Source organism: Cyphomyrmex costatus, unplaced genomic scaffold (assembly GCF_001594065.2).
Source record: "Cyphomyrmex costatus isolate MS0001 unplaced genomic scaffold, Ccosl1.0 scaffold133, whole genome shotgun sequence".
Taxonomy (NCBI): Eukaryota; Metazoa; Arthropoda; class Insecta; order Hymenoptera; family Formicidae; genus Cyphomyrmex; species Cyphomyrmex costatus.
This window is the reverse complement of record NW_017275315.1, coordinates 589789-611953: the sequence shown is the minus strand read 5'-3', so window position 1 is coordinate 611953 and position 22165 is coordinate 589789. Positions and strand designations below refer to the sequence as shown.

General features: G+C 32.4%; 1 protein-coding gene across 19 annotated transcripts in view; it reads right to left on the bottom strand.

The window, feature by feature from the left end:
- Window positions 1-17902, bottom strand: part of bent (projectin protein bent) — a 93751-nt gene extending 75849 nt beyond the window's left edge. For 17 of the 19 annotated variants that reach the window (XM_018551039.1, XM_018551042.1, XM_018551043.1 and 14 more), the window contains exons 1-6: window positions 17365-17902; window positions 7431-7956; window positions 6697-6718; window positions 3319-3481; window positions 2900-3041; window positions 33-168 (exon numbers count right to left, since the gene is read on the bottom strand). In XM_018551039.1, coding sequence (XP_018406541.1) covers window positions 33-168; window positions 2900-3041; window positions 3319-3481; window positions 6697-6718; window positions 7431-7743 — 776 coding nt within the window. In that variant the 5' untranslated portion in view covers window positions 7744-7956; window positions 17365-17902. Of the gene's footprint in view, window positions 1-32; window positions 169-2899; window positions 3042-3318; window positions 3482-6696; window positions 6719-7430; window positions 7957-17068; window positions 17342-17364 lie in introns of those variants that run through there. The other 2 variants (XM_018551040.1, XM_018551056.1) reach the window with 2 other exon arrangements.
- Window positions 17903-22165: the final 4263 nt, after the last annotated feature.

Below are 22165 nucleotides of genomic sequence, written 5' to 3'. Positions count from 1 at the left end.
TGCTTCCTCGCGCGCAAATTTCAAGATCTTACCACTTGACACTTGGTTTCGGATCGCCGACAAGTCGACATTCGAAGGTGATGGTGTTACCGTCGTCGGATTGTCTAATCACCGGTCGTTCGGTGAAGGTAGGTTTAATACCGTCATCCGGTACGGGTGCTTCATCGCCTACGTTCGACACAAACGATCGACATGTCGAAAATTGTTCGTACACACGTTTGCTTGCCTACTCAATCCTTTCGCTGCAACAATTAATGTCAAACTCCAAACACACGTCATCCTCTCTAAATTAAAGATACGTTTCCGTAAAATTGTTTTCAATTTAAAATAAGTTTTATATAAATATATCAAAGTGTGAATAATATGGTTTTCAAAATAAACTTTCTTCCTTTTCTTAAAAACCACTTACCGTTTAAATATTATTTACACAGAAAAGAAATAAAAGAGAGAAAAAAAGATCTTAATTTTTTAAGTCAACTTCCGACTGATTAACTCAATTTGAAAGACACAAGAAATGATTCTGCAGCGAAAGGCTTAAATATGCGAAGCACTTTGTAGTTTGATGCGAGATCGGGAGTCACGTATCGATTTGGCTTAAATAGTCTTCAAGAGTTTCTAAACGTACTATAAATATTTATCTGCTAAATAAGAATGTCGCAGTTTAATTTATAGTAATCTATTCAGCATTCGATCTTTACGTGATCGATTTAATCATGTTTCGTTTATTCGTACCGTCGTATATATAATGTGTGCTGAAACCAACGCTCAGGAATACACGTTTAAGGATTCAGGATCCTTTTGCTGATCGACACCTTGTGTATTAGGTTGCTTTCTCTACTCTCCTTCCGTCTATTCGCAATGCTTCGCTTGGTTGCTCATAAAACTGTGTCACCTGCTCCATTTCTTTCGTATACAGTTTTGAGGACGAACGCGCGCGCGGTTAAATGAAAAAAGGAACGCTGCACAGTTATGCACAAGCATTTCGTCAAACGCTGTTTGTGAGTGAGTGAATAGTGTAATATGTACATTCGATTAACACGATGTAACGATTCAATTTCATTAATTTTAATCAAGAAATTTCAATTTCATGATTCCAATAATTACGACTTATCATTGAAACCGCGGATACCGCGTGCGAAAAAAGTTGTGTGTTTCCATGTTGTGTCGATTAAAATACGTGATATTAATCGATGATGTGAATATATACAGTATGACAGAGCAACACATAATTTCAAACGTTTCTGTTTTATTGATAAAAAAAATCTCTACGAGCAAATTAGCCGATGAAAATGACTAGTGAAGCATGTGACAAAGACACATGTGAGTATATACAATATTAGAGTCGTCGTCATTAACTACATATTTTACTACTTTTTAAAAACATTTCCATACTTGCCAGTTTTAATTCTACAAACACATGTACATTTAGATTGAAATTATTTCTAAAATGTATCTAATAAAATCTCTTACGCGTAAATAATTTTTACAAGAATATTATGTTATACATAAGGCAACTGAGATGTACTCGCCATTAATAAAATTGTCATACTTGATTCTAGAGTTACATCGAGTGCTATGTTTTATTAAAAATTGTAAGCAATATTAACTTAAATTTTGTGCAATTGCAGTCAAAAAGAACGTGACATCTCTGTTGGAATTAAAAGTGCAAAATCACAAATGATAATGTGTGCAAGTAAGGAAATATATATTATATTGTTAGCAGATCTAACCACCACAGAAACTTCGTATAATTGCGTTTGCATGTGTGTGAGCGACGTATGGACGCAGTGCATCCGAAGACTGCCAGTGCAAACGGAGGCTTTTCGTAGATGTTCACACACGACAAACGTGATCGTATGAATAGAGAGAAAAGATGTCATCGAAGCAACCTAACGAAGCGTCAATAATGTTTAATGCTAATCTGTAATCGCATCTCGTGCATCAGTACAGATAATAATTCATCTCGAGACGTAAGTAATATCTCCAATTTCGGCGCGAGATGCGATTCGAATTAATACGTGATTGAAGCAGCAGTACACGCGTTGTTACAAGTTGATTATTTTGATCCGCTCTCTACGCAACTTTTACGGTGCAAAATTCATGAGAGACAAACAACAAATGTGTGTTTCTCTCACAAAAGAAAAAGATCGTTTAGTCGATTAAAATCAAATCAACGGGCTGTATATCGTGGCTCGCGTCGAGCCGATATCGATACGTGCTCATCGCTCGACCGAGACAAACCATTAAAAAATAAAGGTTTCCGCATAGATTTACAATGAAAGAGTAGAAAGAGACTGAAGAATGGACTGCTGATGGAACGGAAAAAAATTAAATAATAAACAGCGGATATACGTTGGTGTAGAGTCGACATGAAGGATATAGATAAACGGGGCAGATAATTGAGATGAAGAGAGTCAGAAATGAAAGAGAATCATCGATATACATCCCGAGTGAGAATGTGAGACAAGAGTTTGAGGAATGGCGCCGATGATCCACTTTATTGTCCGCTTCAAGGCAATGCGGAAAGGGATGAAGGGAAAAGTATTTGCTACTTTAGAAATTTACAAAGTTAAATACAATTAATCAGACATTATTAAAAAATGCTCATTAAAAATTATTTCTAAAATTTTAAAGAAACTTATACAAAAAATGAATAACAAAAATTACGATAGAATTTTCTCACAGACATAAAAATTAAATATTTTGAAATGCCTGCTTGATATCAAAAACAAATTAAAGCTAAAAATAATTTAAGAAAACTTATTGTTAACAACGCGAATTATCGAGCGTATAACTTCTAAAAAAAATTAAGCAGGTGAATGTTAAAAACGTAAAGCGGATCATCGGTTGAAGTATACATGGGTTTGTGGTTATTTATCGCAAAACTTCAGATACTTACTGTCAAAATTCAGGGAAATCGTAGCGTTAGACTCGCCGAGCTCGTTCTTCGCCGTGACCTTATATTTGCCAGCATCCTCGACGGTCACGTTTTTTATTTCTAGGATGGCGAAGTACGAATGGCCATCTTTATCGACGGTCAGCTACATAAAACGGTTTAACATCGTTACTGCGCTTCAGTTATTTCGAATACGCCCTTAATTTTCCTCGTAGAAGAATTGAAAAACAAAGAACACTTAAGGAAATATTAATCCTTACGATTTGGAAGCTATTCGGAGAACTTAATACTACACGTACACAATAGATCAAATCTTCTTCAGGAGAAAAATAAAATTTAATTTTGCTATTCAATCTCTTTCGAATTTATATATTACTACTGTAACTGTACGTGATGGATCGTAATAATATAAACTGACGAACCTTGTGCCTCGGCGAATCTTTGACTATGTTCCCGATATGAAACCATGTGATTTTCGGCGTGGGATCTGCTGTGATACGACACTCGAACAACAGCCGTTTACCATCATCCTCCTGTCTAATCGAGGGCTTCTTTGCGAAAGTCGGCGCAATGCCGTCAATTTGTCTACAAGTGCAAAATAAACGCGTAAGTCTGGAAATGTATCCGCATAAATTTATCGCTCATTAAAGCGTTGATCGAATTAAATCACAGTGAATGAACGCAAAAAAAATTTAGATGTGTCGTCACAAACACATAGGGTATCGCTGACAATTTTAATCTCATTTCCAACGTGATCGACCAACACCTTAGCGAATCAAAAGACACAAGATCACATCTGTCATTAACAAATCACATGCTTTAGGTCGTAAATGTGTACACACTATGGCTAAATAATTAGTAAAAAGAATTAGTAATACATTTCTAAAATAATTAAGACTTCTAAGAACGAATATAGTTATAATATTAAATAAAGATGAGAAAGATCATAATATTTAGGTAATATAATAAGAGAAAAGCAGCTTACGCGGCCGCTTTAGGATTTATCTCTCTTTTCGAAAATTGCTGCCAGAAATAACCTTGTTTTGATTAGTCGATGTTTCCTGACGAGAGAAACTTGTCGAACAACTTATTCTGATTCTGACAGCTAACAACCACTTTAAAATCCAATATATCGCTATTATAATCAATACTAGTGTTTTTTTGGCGCCAATATTTTTATCAACAGTTAAATATTTGATTCAGAAAAATTCTGAGAAAAATCGAAAGCTCCAAATTAAATATAATCTCTAAGACGACTGTTCCCGTGAAATTTTAAAAAATTCCTTAACACTTTTTACTTTTTCAAGAAAAAAACCAAAATTAACTTTTTTTATTATAAAAATTGGATTATAAAAATAAATCAATTATAAAGCAATTATCTTGCTCAAAGATTTTTAATCTGCAAGTTTCCTGGATAGTTCCTTCCAAATTAGAGATAAAATCACTACGATTCTGACTACCGTCTCTCTTTTAAATTACTCTTTCCAACGGAATCGTTTCGAGTTACGATCACCAGTGTTTATTCTTGCAAATTGAGAGCCGGGGCGAGAGGCACGTGCCTAACACTTGCATCCCAAATGGACCATAAGTGCGTTAGCATGGGTGCGTGTTGTGACTAAGTTTAGCGAGGAAGTAGGCTGCAGCTGTTTTCTTTTGACTTTCACTCTCGTCAATCGCAGATCGATTCGATTTTCATAAACTGCGAATTTTTACTCTCGATTGACAGTTTGCCATGTTGAGCTTATTAACCAAATTACTAAAAATCTCACAGTCCAAAGTTTCGCGAATTTTACATGAATACGTTTTATGCTTTCGAGTGAATTATCTTTCTATTATAAATTAGAAATTATATATTAGAAGCATCTAAGATCCAGCTTAACCTTCATGACATGTTCTCATCGGTACTTATTAGTTTAAATTCTCACGGTCCAATAAGATTTGATATTGAATTATCTTTCGCACTGACCGAATTTTTTTCGGTACGCATCATGGAACGCAAACTGCGACACGTTTCAGGAGGCGCGTGGAAGCGGAAAGGCTCGCGTTACTTTTAGAAATTCACGGGAATCATGTCTGTCGATGCGATCCCGAAATACAGCTTCTCGTCGTGTCGTCGCCGCCGACTACTACTTGAGGGAACTCGTCGAGAACACTGTCGACCCAGTTTTCGAATTATCTTCGAAAATCATTAAAGTCGCAACGAGACGCGAGAATAACTGCACGCAGGATGCAAAAAGAGATTTAAGAACTGATAAATGCTTTCCGTTCGTGCAGATTGCACAAAGATTTCGTAATTGATTTGCCAGCTGTGCTGCACCAGTAACCTAATCAGCACACAATATTTAAATAACATGTTTTAAACATTTGTCTAATATTTTTACATTAAACAGATATTCTTTTAATATTTTTTAATATTGTGTGCTGAATTGTTTTTGTTACAATTAAACTGTTACAAAGTTAAAGAACCGCTTATCTCGCTTCGTAATTGTACTATTAAAATATGGTCATATTATTAAAGAAATGTTTCTCCTTTTTTAAGGCGACACCAAACGTATAAAGTAATACAAAAAATTAGTGCTTAATTATGCAACTTATTGTTATTACAATTTTAAATCTTTACTTACTGCGTCTATAATTTACTATGCAACTAAACATAAATGTGCAAACAAACGTATGTTTTAACAATTGTAATTTAATTTGTAACTCTTATATACTTGTATACTTTTCTCTCTTCTCTCATTAAAATTCAGCTATAGTTTAATCAATTATCTACTTTTCTCTCTCTTAATCCAATCACTTCATAGTTATGATATAGACAAGTCGTAGTTCAGGCAATATTTATTATAGTAGCTTCTCTTTCACGAGAGATAACGTCCAAAATAATCCGGCCACTTTGTGGACGGATTGCGCGTGCGAAACACGAGTGGTATCCAAAACTAGAAGACCTTAATTCTATTTCCATCCACATTTCGTGTTTGCGGTTCTATCTACGTGGGTGGATCGGTAAGAAGCGGCCGATCATCCAGCTAACGCGTAGCGAGCCACCGTGAGTTCTATTGGATTGTACGGTGCGCGGTGTAAACGCGACCAAAAATAGCGGACATACCACGACGGTTATTCTCGGTCAGGCCAATTTAACGTGTTCTCGAACGTTATCGGTAGAGATAGCGCAGCAATGGTAAATAATGCACCGAAGAGACAGAAATTTTATACGTAACTTTCGCACTTTTGCAAGAAACTCTCTACAAACTTGCATTAAACTTTTATATTATTCTCATAAAGAATTTGTAATCGATTGAATTTCGTGGAAAATTAAATCAGGATGTAATTCAATAGAAAAATTATTTAATATTACAAACTACAGGATTTAAAATGTTTCCCAAATTTTTGAGAGAAATAAAGGAAATTATAATACATACGTTATAAAATTAATTTTCTGTAATATTATCGTCATATCTGATATTTTTCTTGATTAAAAAATTGGTGGAAGAAATGATACTATGTTGATTTTACGTCAAATTAATTATTAATTTAGTAATAAATACAGTTACAGAATATAGCGTAAATAATGCTCTCACCCTCTTCCAACGGATTGATCAGCAGCTAAAATCATAAATAAAAAACAAAAAACAACGAAATAAGCGAGAAAAGCAGAAACAGAAATAATGCAGAAAAATCATACGATGGCGAAATAATAACAGAAATGCATTAGTGCATAAATGCGAAGCGTAAAACAAGTTAATTAAACAGAGCCTGGAGAAGCGACAAATGAGTTTTCCTCTCAGTACAAACTGACTTACTTCTCTCTAGGCTCATCCATTGCTAGAAAAATATAACAAAATGTTATATATATGTATAACCAAGAAATGACGTAAAAAGAAATTTCAAGTAAAAGAATTATATGCAAATTTATATCAATTGACAATCAATATTTAAAACTATCGACATCTTTTATTACAAATTAAAAACAAAATTAATTTATTGTAATATAAAAAATTAATTTTTACGTAAAAAATAGATCTACATTTTTAATAATGGTTAATCCATTTTAATTGCTTTATTAATTTATTAATTAACTTTAATCGTAGTTTAATCAATTGTCCTATTTTCTAAAATTCGAAATATAATAAATAAATACGAATATGGTAAAATCAGTCATAAGTATGTGAAAAATTTCCTATTAGATCAGTGACTAGCCTACTTAACCCTTCTGTTAATATATATAGATATCCGGACATCTATATCTCTATATCAAATTTTAACAGTAAAACTTTTTATATTTTGTCTGAATTTTATTATGATGTTTTATTTACACTCTGTAAACAACAACGAACAGTTTTTCACAATTGTCCCCTTTTTACTTTTATATCTTCAAAAGAATCTTTGACACATGGTAATGTAAACGTATACATTGATAGAAGGGTTAATTCCATAACACGTGTAATTTTATTTTTATAATATAATAAAAATATGGCTACTATTTTGAGAAATATAATTAGGAAATAAAAAACGAAAATACGATATAAATACTTACGACTAAAGTTGAGGTTGATAGAGGCAGCGACCTCGCCCATTTTGTTCTTCGCCTTGACCTTGTAGAGGCCTGCGTCGGTCTCGATGACGTCGTCGAGCTCGAGCACCACCAGGAACTTATTGGTCCCGACACTCTGCATCTTGAAGTTGGTCCTGTCATCCTCGTTGAGTTCGGTTTCGCCACGGAACCAGGAAATGTCAGGTTTAGGTGAACTCACTAGCTGACACTCGAATATCAGCCGATTACCGTCATCTTCCTGCCGCAATTGCGGCTTTTGCGTAAAGCTGGGCGCGAAGTCATCGGCGACCCCCATCGTGGAGGCACGCCTTCGCACCTGTCTTTACAACGAGATCTGGAAGATCCCGTTTGCGTGTTCACACCCGCGACCCAAGGAAGGAAACAGTTCCTTCGCCCAGCTCGTCGGTTTAAATGGCGCCGACCTGCGGCACCATCCAACCTGTTTCTGTCGCGGATTTTTTCTGAACTCGACGTCCACCTTTACTCACTACTCACACTTCTGAGAATACTAGAAGCAAAAAGAATACAAAACATTACATTAATATGGTAATTAATAAACAAGATGTCCCAGGTTTTAATCCTGAGATATATCCAAATTGTATTAAATTTCCTTATCATTAGACTTTTACGTTTTTTAATTGTAACTTTTTAATAAAATTTCTGTATGAACTTATATCTATTTATATGTAACACTCATTTTTACGTATAGACATAGTTTAATTATCAAATTTTGGAACACTTAGCATATAGAAAATAAAATTAAATAATTTCTTTAAAAAACCGAAATATAAAGAAGATTGAAAAAATATATAAAACATTAAATATGTGTGCATTATTTCTAAAATGTATATATGGATTGTATATTATTCTTAAATAAAAGCATTATGCTCTGTTATAAGTCATCTGTTTTGAAAAACCCTATATTTTCTAGACAAAAATTGGATATAATTTTTTATTAGCAATTAATTAATTATATTAAAATTCTGACGGAGAGAAGATGGAGTTAAAATTTTTACTTCATCAAGAAATACAATCTCGTTTATCTTTATTCCTTCAGAATTTTAATTTATCATCTAACAATAATGATTATTTAAAAAATTGTTTCTCTGTTTTGCTCGATTAATATTTACAGTTCAGAGTTCGGAGTGATGGCATCGATTATACTTCGAGTCTAGTCATCATGGTTCAGTAAACCTTGGCAGCCTGAGTTGCTGTCACCTATAGTTGCTACACCCACAGCTATTTTTGTACAGATATCTATACTTAATCCTCTTTAGCATTGCCTTACGAGCGTGGTAATATATACGATGAGGTTCCTACGTGAATATTTATTCTAGATGAATGAAATACGTGTAGCGACGAAGGATTTTAGAGCGGAAACAATTTTTAATTCTCAATATTATAAGTCGCGGAAAGAATCAATAATACGACAAAAATTACAAAAATGTTGAAAGAAATATGAACCGTTGATAAAGTTACTTGGAATTAAACGTGGCTTTGTCACTGTGGTTAATCTTTGAAGGGAAGATCGCCAGGAAACGGCGAAATGAAGCGACTCTTCGGCCGCGACAGTGAAAAAACGTCCAGGAATAATTTATCGTGTGTAATAAATTCAAAATAGATGTTTATATATATATATATATATATATACATAATTTAAAGGAAGTACGGAACGATCGTCGCATTCTCGCAGTAAACGAGCAAAACCTGCGAAATTGCTCTTTAACTCTTGGCCGTAGATTGCGACTTTGCGCTTACGATTTTCAGCTGCTGAAAATGCGAATCCTTCCAAAATAATACGATGATAAATTACGTATATACGTGCTCTTTCAATGTGCTTTATCGAATATCCAGGTGTTCCCGATATATTTTGCCAAGCGTTTGTATTTTCAGATCGTTCGGAAAGCGACAGAAATCGAAATTCTCAAAAAAATTACACATTCGTTAGAGTGCAACATTATCCTATCAAACATTACTTCTTCAATAGAAATATTTTTGAAGCTCTTTTTCTTCCAGCTGTTTCTAATTACTGACAATAAAGCTAAAGTAAATGTACCAATTAGTGAACAGTTAATGGACATGATTCAATTTGTTGAACAAAGTAGTACAAAATGTTAACCTTTTAACGATATGTATGACTCAAAATAAATTTGACGTTTATAAAAATTTAATAACATATTTATTTAGAATTGTACATATCATTAAAAGTTTAATATTTGAAATGTTTTAATCACTTTGTCCAACAATTAGTTTATGTCCACTAACTGGTATCCACTTATATCAATCTTTTACTAAACATAATTATCAATAAAAATTATTAATGTTATAATTATTAACGTTCGCTCAATATGAATTTTCTCTTCAGAATAATAAGCACCATTATGTGTCATGAAAAAAGTGTAAAAACCGTTTGTATCAATTTTCTTTCTCCAAAAATGCAAAATCTAAAGTATGAATTAAAAATTATTTTCGCGTCGGTCTAATAATAATTTCATGCAAAATACTGCAATGAGTATGAGCAACGCCTGTTTTTCCTCAATCGCCACGTCAAAAGGATCTCATAATTTACAAGTGCCGGGCCTATTTTCGGCAGGTACTAACGCGATGGTGAAGACGTCGACGAGGGCGACGATGGCGACGACGGTGACGACAGGTCATCCGAACCGTCGATATACAAGACTATTAGTCGGCTACGTTTAACTGCAAATTGAGCGTGGCGAACGACGAATTTTCACGGAATTCGCACGATTTTCGTTCTCCGAGCTCGAGCGAGTATTTTCCCGCGAGGTTCCAAGGCCGAGGGAACCGTGGGGTGACGTAAGGCCACTATTATTAATGCGGCTCTTGGCTCGAAAATAGGTTGGGCCAGTTATCTTGGTAATCGGTTATTATGTTTGGCATCTAACCGTGGAAGTCGCGTACATTTGGGTCGCGATACAACCCGTCGGATGTAATATGTTCGCGCGCAAGTCCGGACAATCGTTCCTTTGAAACCCGTGGCATCGCGCGAAGCCTTCAAGTGCCAGAAAGTGTCGATTCGCTTAAGTGATCGCCAGCTACGTGGCTAGATCATTTTCATGTGACGTATGGCGTGACGTGGCTTAACACACAATGACACCAATTTTCTGCACCTGTTTTTCTCTCGCAACTTTATTATTTTCTAACAACAATTTCCTAATGATAAACAATAAGTGTTCTATATTATTTCAATCAATCAGAAGAAAATCTAATTATCAGAAATTATTGTATATATAGATGTTGTTAAGCTGGAATTATTGAACTATAAAATATGTTTGTGATTAAAAAATGATAAAAATATAAAAGAGTTAAATAGCTTATAAATTGCTTATTGCTGTAAAATAATTGAAACATTTAAATAGCAAATTAATATATTCTATTTAGTTCGTTTTTTTTTTGTATCTATAAGAAAGATAATTTCTGAGATTCTGTGTCTAATTGTTATTTTCACGAATTTGACAAAATGACTGCTAGTTTGAGTAAGCTTAAGCAATTATCTATAATTTTTTAAATATATTACAAATAATATTTATAAATAGAATATATAAGATATGTTTAAATATGATTGAAAGCTGTGCAAATGTTAGTGATAGGTGACAATCGTTTCAGAAGATATGAATTAGTTTTGCGTGACGTGTGCCGGGAGAAGATTGCCAAGTGCAAGGGTAGGTGTTGGGACACGAGACGATATCCTTCCGGTAACGTGAGATTCGCGTAATTGGTTGCTTGCCACCGTCCGAGCCACAAAATTGTGAAACAAATCATCCTATTATGTCAGCTCCAGGCAATAGAAATATGATACGCCTGGCTTCGCTTACACTGTCTTAAGAAGTGCCAAATAAACGAATTATAACACAAAATGAAAAGATAAAGGAGCTATCCGACAACATCGATGTTAAATACGTCAAATATATAAAAATTCAATGTTTCTTTATTTTTTTTTCTTAACTCATATAGAAAATTTATAGACACACACACACACTAGATCGAATTAATTAGTAGAAATTAATAATAAATTAATTCTAAACGTAAATTTTTAATTAGATTTTTACAACTCATATATATATATATATATATATTTCGGAGACGATATAATGTCGACATACATTCTACGACTAGTGGTACGATTTATAGTTGATCTTTTTAGACGAGACCAAGCAGATGCGAGGGAGAGCTTAACAGACCGATGAAACCGACATGCAAAACGGACGGACCGAGTATTACAACGTCACAGTAAAACTTGGCAAGTGGCCTCCACATGCATTCCCGAAATTACTGTACTTCGTAACAGCCGTTCGCATTCCGGCTCTTTAATCCGATGATTTTCGGCGCTGCGGTTATAATCTAACGATTGATTTTTCAGAAAGGAAAAAAAACAAATATAAAAAAAGTTACAAGATTTTGAAATATTCATAAAGTTTGATTAAAGAAATTTTGTCATATCAATCTTTTTACTAATTTAAAAATTTGACACGCGAGAAGGATTGTTTTCTTATTGTTAGATCTTATTAAGACAAACATTTATTTCTCTAAATTTATAATATATGTTTTTGCTCTTACAAAACTAAGTTAGCTTATTGCTGAATATTGTTTCACCTAAATAACGTAAGCAATTTAAATTTATACTTTAAGATTTAATATTTAAATATTGTTTAAATTTATTGTTTAAAAAACTAAAAACCATGAATTAGAATTTACGCATTTCACAGAAAATATTGAGATAGGAAGAGAGAGAGAGAGAGAGAGAGAGAGAGAGATCGTGTCTTTTGACACTGAAAATTATTTAAATAATAAAAAAAAATTTTGAAAGTGTTATATTATTGTTTTCAAAAATATATTACTATTTTTTTAATAAAGCTAAACAATAAGCAATTTTTAGAATTGTTAAGATATTGATCGAGAAATATGCTATTTAAATATGCTCCTCGAATATGTCAGCACATTGTACGTGAGAGAATGTCGGCAATCAACTGACCTAATATTTTTGCTGGCTATATAGAAAGTGTTGCTTCACTTTGGCATAATTCTGTCGGCTATTTGTGATACAATACTCTGACCCAATAAAAATGTAGCACATTGCTATTATATTATACATTATCGTTAGGCATATAAGTGGTTTGTAACGAAACAATTTTATAAAAAAAAACAAAACAGAATTAATATTACGACTGCATTATTATCAATAAAATTAAGAAGATATAAAAAATAAAGTAAAAAAAAACAAATGGGAAATAAAAATTAAGAATGGGGTATTGCAGTATATGTAGTGTAAAATCTCACAATGGGAATAAATGTTCAATGAGTGTTTGTTACTGAATCAGCACCGTTAAAAAGGGGTGATTACTTTTGGCAGAGTTCTGAGCCACGTGTATTGTACTAAACAATCTCTTTTCTTCGCCATCATGAATTTACGAGACAGTTCACGAGTATGCGACCGCTCTAACATATATATAACGTACAAAATAATAAAATTTGACATAAAATTGAATTAAAATTTTTATGCAAGTTATAATACCTTTGTATTACGAATAAATGTTATTAGGCATAACAATAATTTTCAATATAACGCATCTATTTTTATCGAATCAACTATGTATTTAATCGTGACTAATGCACCTACTGTTGTACACCCACTCACTTTTATCATCATGTGAAATGAATAATCTAAAAATATTTAGCATTCTATATATTGTACTGCATCGTAGCAAAATGATTCACATTTTGAATCACACAATGCTTTCCCCGGGAAAAAGGAATTTAATTCATAACAGTGAGAATTACAAAAAATGTATTTAAAGAATGCAATAATAATAGCATTTATAATAAAAATTGAATTAAAATATCAAAAACATTCAAACATCATTGAATCATTGCTTCAATACACCTAACTTATAACTTTGATTTTTGAATAAAAAGAAAACATAGATAATATTTTAATTTTAGTATTTTTTAATATAATTAAAATAATATTTTAATTTCATTTCAATTAGTTTCTGAAAAGTTCAACGTTATATAAAGAGCTTTTTGTCACATAGCAATGATTCATTTCTGAATAGTATTCTACGCTCAAGGTGAAGTCATATCCGGAACTAAATTCTACTCACGAGGGTTATAATTATTAGTCGTACGATGCATTTTCGCAGGCGCACTCTACCATGCCTATACTACTGACCGCGTTACTTGCGACGCACCGTGCATCTATTTTTGCCGACTGACTCAAACGAGTCGACAACAGTACTAAAATCACCGATCGACGTCCCGATCTATCCGCGATAAAACGCGAGAAATTCTGTAAACAAGCATTCGCACTCGACTTTTTGGCAGAATGCGGCAAAACGTCCGGTCGCAAAATCAGAAATTATGTTAAATAACGTCGCTGTGATGAAAGGTTCACTTGGCCCATTTGTGATATCACACATTGCTAGATTATTGGCGATATCGTGAAAAATAAAATAAGAACGTCAATTATATACAAATATATAAATAACAAATTTAAATATGACAGAAGATTGATATAAATTTTGAAGTAACACAATATCGATTTACATCATAATGCAAAAATATCTTGCAACTTTTGTTGAGCAAATTAAAATATGAAGTTTTAATAAAATATACGCAGAACATATATAAGTTTAGACATTAAATAATTGTTCGGTCATTTAATATGTTTTGCAATATTGGAAAGGTCAAGAATATAATTCTTTCTAGATTAGCCTTCTATTGTAATAAATTAATCATTACGTGGGGTCTACAATAAAAAGTAATAGCGATCGTAGGATCTTAAATCGTAGAAAATTAATTAATCACAGTCAAATATGAAAAGAATAATCGATATGATTGGTCAATTTTTTAGGATTTCTAAATTCCGTTTTAGTCCTTAACAACTAGTCAAGTAAACAAACTGGAATTGTTGATAAATGAGATACTGACACGTCGAACAGTTGAAACATTGTTACGAAAAGCTAAATGATTTCATAAATAAAAATTATAAAATTAAAAACTGCATATTTTTTATTATTTATATAGCATTAGCATTTATCTTATTAAAATTTTAAGAATTTTTATGTAATTATACATATGTATACATAATAATTAAGAATTATTATGTATAACTCTTTTCTGTGTTTTTTTTTTATTAAAAAACGCATTAATTACATAAAAAAAAAGTGAAGCAAATTGTCTGTTTGAATCAAACAATACAGCCAAGAATAATATCACTTCGCACTAAAGCTGACTCTAATGACAGGTGAACCAAGTCGCTTGGCAAACAATGTAACAATGTCGACAATCTGTCCAAAAATACGTCGATATGCATAAATATACGGAATGAATAATCGATTGAAATGCATATATATCAAATTAAATTATAAATAATTAACGTATCACAGAAAACACAATATTTCGTCTCACATCAGATAATAGCGTTTTGACACAGATATCAATCAAGTCAATCATTCAAATAAATAGATTTTTACATTTAATAAATTTAATTATGAAATAATTTTCAAGTCATTTACAAAAAATAAAATTCTTGGAAAAAATTTTAAGAATTCAAATAAAGTTATAAATATATTTAAGAGTATATATAAAATTTAACTAAAAAACATCTTTCTCTCATATATCTTTGTAAAATTAAAGTTCTCTTAAACTATTTTATATTAAAAACAGCTGTGAGAATAAACTAAAATATATAATTGTTTAATTTTATTCAATTAATAATTGTAACCTAAATTAAAAAGAAATTTATTTGCTTTAATGATATTTTTAACATTGCATTTGTTAGATTTAATCGTATTAAAAAAATTCTTTTTCGAGACAGACGCATGTTGATTTAATTTACTTTTCTTTGCGTTCTTTACGAACCGGCTTCTCCGGATTCAACAAATCTCGCAGAATTTGTGGAATGAGGGATATTTTTAAATCAGTCAGATATTTTTTTTTTTCTTTGAGGTTCTCATCAATCGTCGGAAGAAAGAATTACAACATTTTACTACGATAGCGGAAAAAATTTTTGTAAGTAAATACTTGTAAGTAAATAATTTTCAAAATGTCTGTATAATCGAATCTTGACAGAATTCTTTCCTTAAAAGCGTCTCTCACATCTATTGCAAAAAATGTTGCATTATATTAATAGATTATTCTTTTTAACTGGTATTTTTTTATTAAACAATTATTAAGAAAATATTACAACAAATATAGAAAAAGCGGTAATGAAAAGACAACTAACTGATTTATCAGCAAATAAAGATATATTTACATGTAATAATGATAAATTTAAACTAAACGTTCTTTTAAATCGCACAATTAGAATTATAATTGGAATAAGATGGAGTTCAAGAAGAAGTGGGCAAATGAAACATTTGTTAATCCTTCGAATTACCGAATCACTAAAATTAACGTATAAATACGAGCTGCGAACGACCGAGTCGACCGAGAAGAGAAAGTCGACGAGAAGACGAGATGGCAAATGAAGCGTTAGACAAAGTGTCGGACAATAAGCTGATGTGAAGATAGACGGAACGATGTATGGAACAACGATACAGGCGAAAAGATGGTTGTAGGAACGACGAACTGCTCCTCACGTTACGCCCTCCTAAAAATAAGTGGACTCCGAGCCTAGATACCTAGATAGTAGTCTACGAATAGTTGCCGCCGCCGCCGCGACGGAACTCGTGGTGATTAGTCATGTAAAGTAGGATTGTCGAGCGCGAGAGACGCGTCTACATCGTGAACTTATTGGAAATAGGACTCAGATTTTTTTTATAATCTTTGGCCAAATTCCTCTTAATAATTAAATAATGAGGCAGAATGATGAAGTAATCGAAAACACAACAAAGAAATTGTTGCAATACTAAAAAGGATTCGAAAAAAATGCAAATTTGACAGAAATTAACGCTTTGTTTATCGTACAATATAAATTGCTCGCTTTCTCGCTCTCTCTGTCTCTAAAGATTAAAATCTATTCAGAAGAATCAATTTAAAAAAATAGGTATGGATTTAATACCATATAGTAATGACAAGCTATGCTTATATAATTCTTTCATGTTGATATTGATATAAACATAATGTGTATTTAACACTATTGATGTGTTTAAAATCTATAATTTTAAAACTACACTATATTAATGTTGTGGATTGTGTTAAATATCAATACGATGTGTGTGAGAAACAAATTAATTTACATAATTAATCAATACAATTTTTCAATCAACAGTGAGCTCCTCCACGTCGTGATAATTAAGGTACAGAATAAATAACAAACAAAACTAAATGGATGAAAAAGAAAAAGAAGAAAAACAGAAAAATTGAAAATATATTAAATAAAAAATATGTGTAAAATACCACAATTTATTATTTCTGATATTTTTAATTTTTCTGTTTATCTTCTTTTTCTTTTTCATCCATTTGGATGAAAATGCAACGAGGATGGTTACTTGCTTTTCGTTATCCATTCCAATCCTCGATCACTTAAAATTTTTAATATTCATTCATCTTTTATATCATAACTGTTTCTGTGGATACATTTCATTGTATAATCGAAATAAGAGAGAACGACTGATTTATCAGGATAACTGGATCATTCTTATGAGAGCGTGACATACCTCCTCAATCCACTTGTCCCTTCATCTACCCCTGGCAAATCACTTACTGTAGGTGAGCGTGTGTAAAATCGATCCGTCACTTGTTGCTCACACTTCGACACTGATCCACACGCGATCTTTGACGTTAACAGGCGATCGAAGGATGAAAAGGGGAAAGAAGGAATTCGAAAGAAGTTCAATCACTCGGACAAGGTGTCATGAGAAATCGCACTAACACGCGTGAATCCGGCAATCGTCACGCACGCTCCCTCGCAGCCACACAACGTGCGCATCCAACGCATCATCGAGAGACTTACTTGAAGTGTCTTCAGGAGAGAATGAACGCTTTTCCTGGTGCGTGTTCCAGCACCTGGCTGAGCGTTTCCTCGAACACCCGACGACGGCGAACGTAGTCGCTTATTCCTGGATCACTCCAACCCCCCCGAGGCAGACAATAAGACGCACACACTCGGTTTGGGGGACTCGGCTTGAAAATTTTACAAGCTCGCACGAGAACAAAACTGGGAAAAAAATTGAGAGGAACTCTTTTCTTCTTATTTTCAGATTCGATCGTCTTCGTCTTCGTCTTGCGTCGTCGTCGTCGTCGTCACTCGTCGTGTGGTCGCTCGTCGCTGTCTCGCTTCTTGTTTCTCGTATCCTACTCTCTTTTTACTTGCACAGAGTGTCTCTATCGGTCGTCCCAATCTTCGGGGCCCCGCGCGCCAACTAAACGCGCGAGGTATCGTGAAGCTACCTCGAGGTTGGAGTTTCGCCCACCATTACGACCACCACTACCGTCGCCACTACCACATCTTACTTGAAATCCTATGTCTTACATCCCCGCCGAGCCTACAAAACGCCTACGCTATCACGGGCGCCGCGACGCTATGTATGATACATTGAAGTACATGAAGTCACGTCCGATAAAGTGATAATGGCACGACCAGGTCAGACACGTGTTCTCCGCGCGGTATTGCTGATGAAAAGCTATTATTCTACTATTTGAGAATATTTTCGTATCATTTAAATCACCTATTTATTCTTCGATATACAAGATTTCTACGCTAATACAATACGTAATTTATTGCATTGATATTATGCAGCAAAAAGTATTATTGGCGAATTATTCAAGGTCGGAGATTCCCCAAGTGTGAGCGCGCTAATAGACATATGCATTCAGTGCAGAGGACGAGAAAAAGCATTTATTACACGCTATACTTCTTTCGTAATCGGACGCGCGCGTGCCGCACCAAATTTCATTTTAGTTCTTATATCTGGCGCATTGCTGTTACACAATAATGTTTACTTTTATACGATGAGGTCAGAAAATTAACGAAGACGACAATGCGTTATATAAAAATTCGAATTCGCCTAAGTAAGATTCTTTACCATATATAAAAACTTATTATTATAATTAATTTATTATCAAAGACCGTTATAATTATAATAAAAAATTCAGATATATCTACCTGTAAGTAACAGAGTTTCTTTTTTATCCTATTATCCTTGCATTCTATTTTTTTACACCATCCAGTTAAATCTTTCGTAATAATGTTATCATAATATAATGAAATTTTATCATATTCATAAATAACAGCACATTACTCATAAAGATCCAAAGTTACTCATAACCTTTTTTTATTCAAATCTTTTTTTAACATTGTATTTATATACATATAGCCGAATATACATGGCGTTACGCTCAGCGCATTGACGTGACTTCGTCATTTGCGCGTTCTATTTCTTGTCACTGGCGAGTTTGTCATATGGACGTTGTCGTCGGCAACGAATCTAAAAATGAACCCGCACTATCGACAGTGGAACTAAATGACTGGCGAAAAGTCACCGGAATGGAATTTCTCACGTTGGCGTCCCCGTGATGAAATTAGATAGCATCGTGACACTCGTCCGTACATTTTTCCTGAACAGAAAGAGACAAAGAATAAAACTTAATTGCATACATCGATCGAATTACATTGTTTTCGAGCTTGTCGAGAAATACACGAAATCGATGACAAGTAATAAACGACAAAAGTCTATAATGTTACGAAATCGAAGGAGTTTAAGAGCTATTTAGTCTGTCAACGTCGTCACATTTAGTCGCGCAAATCACATGTCATATATACATATGTACAAGAAATGTTTTACATAATTTCTAAGACATATTTATTGAAGTCTGGAGTAAATATTTTATCAGAAAAAATATAAGAGAAACGAGATATATTATTTTTAATCGCAAATTTGCCATTAAAATTGTAACGTCCTTTAGAATCTTACATAATAATTGCATGAAACTATATACAAATATAAAATCTTACTGTTAAAGTTAATTACAGTCTCGCAAATAGAAACTATCTGATTAAATAAGATATCTAGTTTATTTTGGATTAGTTAGACGTCAGATCTCTCTCTCTCTCTCTCTCTCTTCTAACTAAATGTCATTGTCACTCGACGCATAATGTTGAATAGAAATAACAAGAAAATAAACAGTCTACACTGAAATTCTTTACAGTAACAAACGTCACAGACACAGCAATTTAAAGAAAATAGGGTGACCAAATTACAATCTATGTATATACGTACATTTGATTACAGTTTAAATTACACATCGTCGATTCAGAGAATTGCAAAAATCAATGAAGAAATACACATCATTTACCTTTCACCCTTGCGGAACGATCCTTTCGTACAAGAGACGTTTAATTGCAGTAATAATTTTAGAAGTCTCTTCTCCTGATGTAAGGGGACGTTATAGTCATAACTCAACGTTGAGTGGCTGTGCGGGATGTCTCTGTATATCCTGACAAACATATTTCCTCAAACCATCCGTGAAACGTTACAACGAGGGTCTTGAGCAACGACATAATTACAAAGTTACTTATCTTTTTCTCCTGCAGTCTACGATCGGTCTATCGTAGACTGAAAATAGAGTCATGTGTCACCATGTCGTCTTCGTTAGGTCTGATTTACTGACATTTCAAAAAAAAATCAACGCTACCAAAATTCTTTACTCTTGCTGGATAATTTAATTTTTATAAAAGAATATAGTTTTAAAGGATCAAAAAAATCTCATTTTTCCAATTTTTCCGTAGATTTTTTCGGTTTTTTTTCCCAAAAATGGAAAAATTAAATGGAAAAATTTACGCGTGTTCGTAAAATATCTGTGCCATAGAGTACAATCGACAGTAGGATAATTTGAATAAGTTAAGAAATTATTTTGAAATGGTATTAAAGGTTAAAGTCGCATATTGCATTCTGTTAAACATATAAAACACACGGAACATAGATTGCGTTCAGCAGAAAAAGCAGCTTTGCAATTGTTGTAAAATTCTTAAACCTAATTGGTTTATACTTTTAGATCTAATAAAGGAAAGAACTATAAGAGCAAAACCAATCATATTAATAATTAAAGAATCATACAACACAGTTGCAAAGCTTTCTCTGCTCAACGCAGTCATAGTTTTATATTGAACCAATAGTGTATGTTCTGTATGTTTAATTGAATACACTATGCGACTCCAATCTTTATACACAATTTCTGTCAATTTATCCAAATTACTCCCTTTTGCTATGCACTAGAGGAAGGTTAGATTTTACTATAAAATAGAAAGAAGATTAAAAATTTTAATAAAAATATAATTACTTAATTTTCTGAATCACATTAATTTAATGAAGGACACTAAGAATGAAATAGTATGTCATTTATATAACAAAATAGCAATTTTTCCGGTTTTTTCCAGCAATTTGAAAAAAGCAGTTTTTTTAAAACTGTATAAAAGAATATATTATATTTTAAGGCATCAAAGCAGTGACGATTATTTAACCATGTCAAAATATGCCACTATATTTTAGGTACAAATTGGAATTCTATTGAAAGTAACATCAGGATTTCACTGAATACATGAAAAATATAGGAAAGACTTTAAATCTAGAAATAACAATTTATAATTAAAAATTAATATTTTTTTAAAATTAGACACCAGTATTCATCTATTTAATAAATATTTTAATATTTGTTTGCATTTCGTATAATTAAAAAGAATTTTAATATTAATTTTTTATTTAATTATATATTTATATAATGTGTTGCTTATTATAATTTCTTAACAAATTTAACTTATTTATACGTATACATACTGTTGTCATTTTTATTTTGGCACTCAGCAGAGTGCAGAATTTCAACCTAAATTGTCTGAATTAATTTGCTAGAGAGAATCACGCGATTGTACACATACATGTTATAAATAGTAACACAATATGTACATTTTGCGTCTAAATGTTACAATAATATTCTTGTTAAGTCGAGAGAAGGATCAAAAGAGAAAAAAATAAAAAAAGAAAAATCATTTAGAGGGAAAATCTCACGCGAAGCATCGAGACATAAGTCTCTCTCAGTTCTGGCAAACCAGGCACTTTTCTAAATTTACACGATCGCGCCTCTCACCGGCGAATCTATCTTTACGTATTAGAATCTATACCTAACGACGCCGAACATCTTTTCTATAATCAAGTTATCGTATAATTTAAAAATTAGACAAATACTTTTTCTAAAATATGAAACAAAAAGCTTTTTAAACGTCTCAAAAGATGTATTATTCTGAAAACATAAAAATATAATTACATAAAACGAAATATCAAGTGATTTAATTATTATTTTATAATTAATTATCTTAAAAATATCAGATAATCATCATTCCAAAAAGGCAATATTTTTTCCAAATACGTCCTTGGTAATTCAACAATTATTTCAATTAGCTCCAATTTTAATAATTTGAAAATTACAAAGTTTTTAATAAGAAATTATGTGAGAATTAAATTTAAATTGAAACAATAAACGTATCTTAAAATCAACTAATTCATCGAAACTTCCACTATTAAGTCAAAATACAAGAGAATGACACGTCACATTGAGAATTATCCATTTAGTGAACAAATGCTTAAAAATGGTAAATTCACAAGAGAACATCATGCAATAAATTGTTAATTTATCGAATTTATTACAATTATATATATTTTTTTCGTCAAATCTGTATTAAATAATTTATTTAAAAATTTTATCTCAAAAATAAAATACTCTCAGTATTAATACGGCAAAATATTAATATATATAAATATACA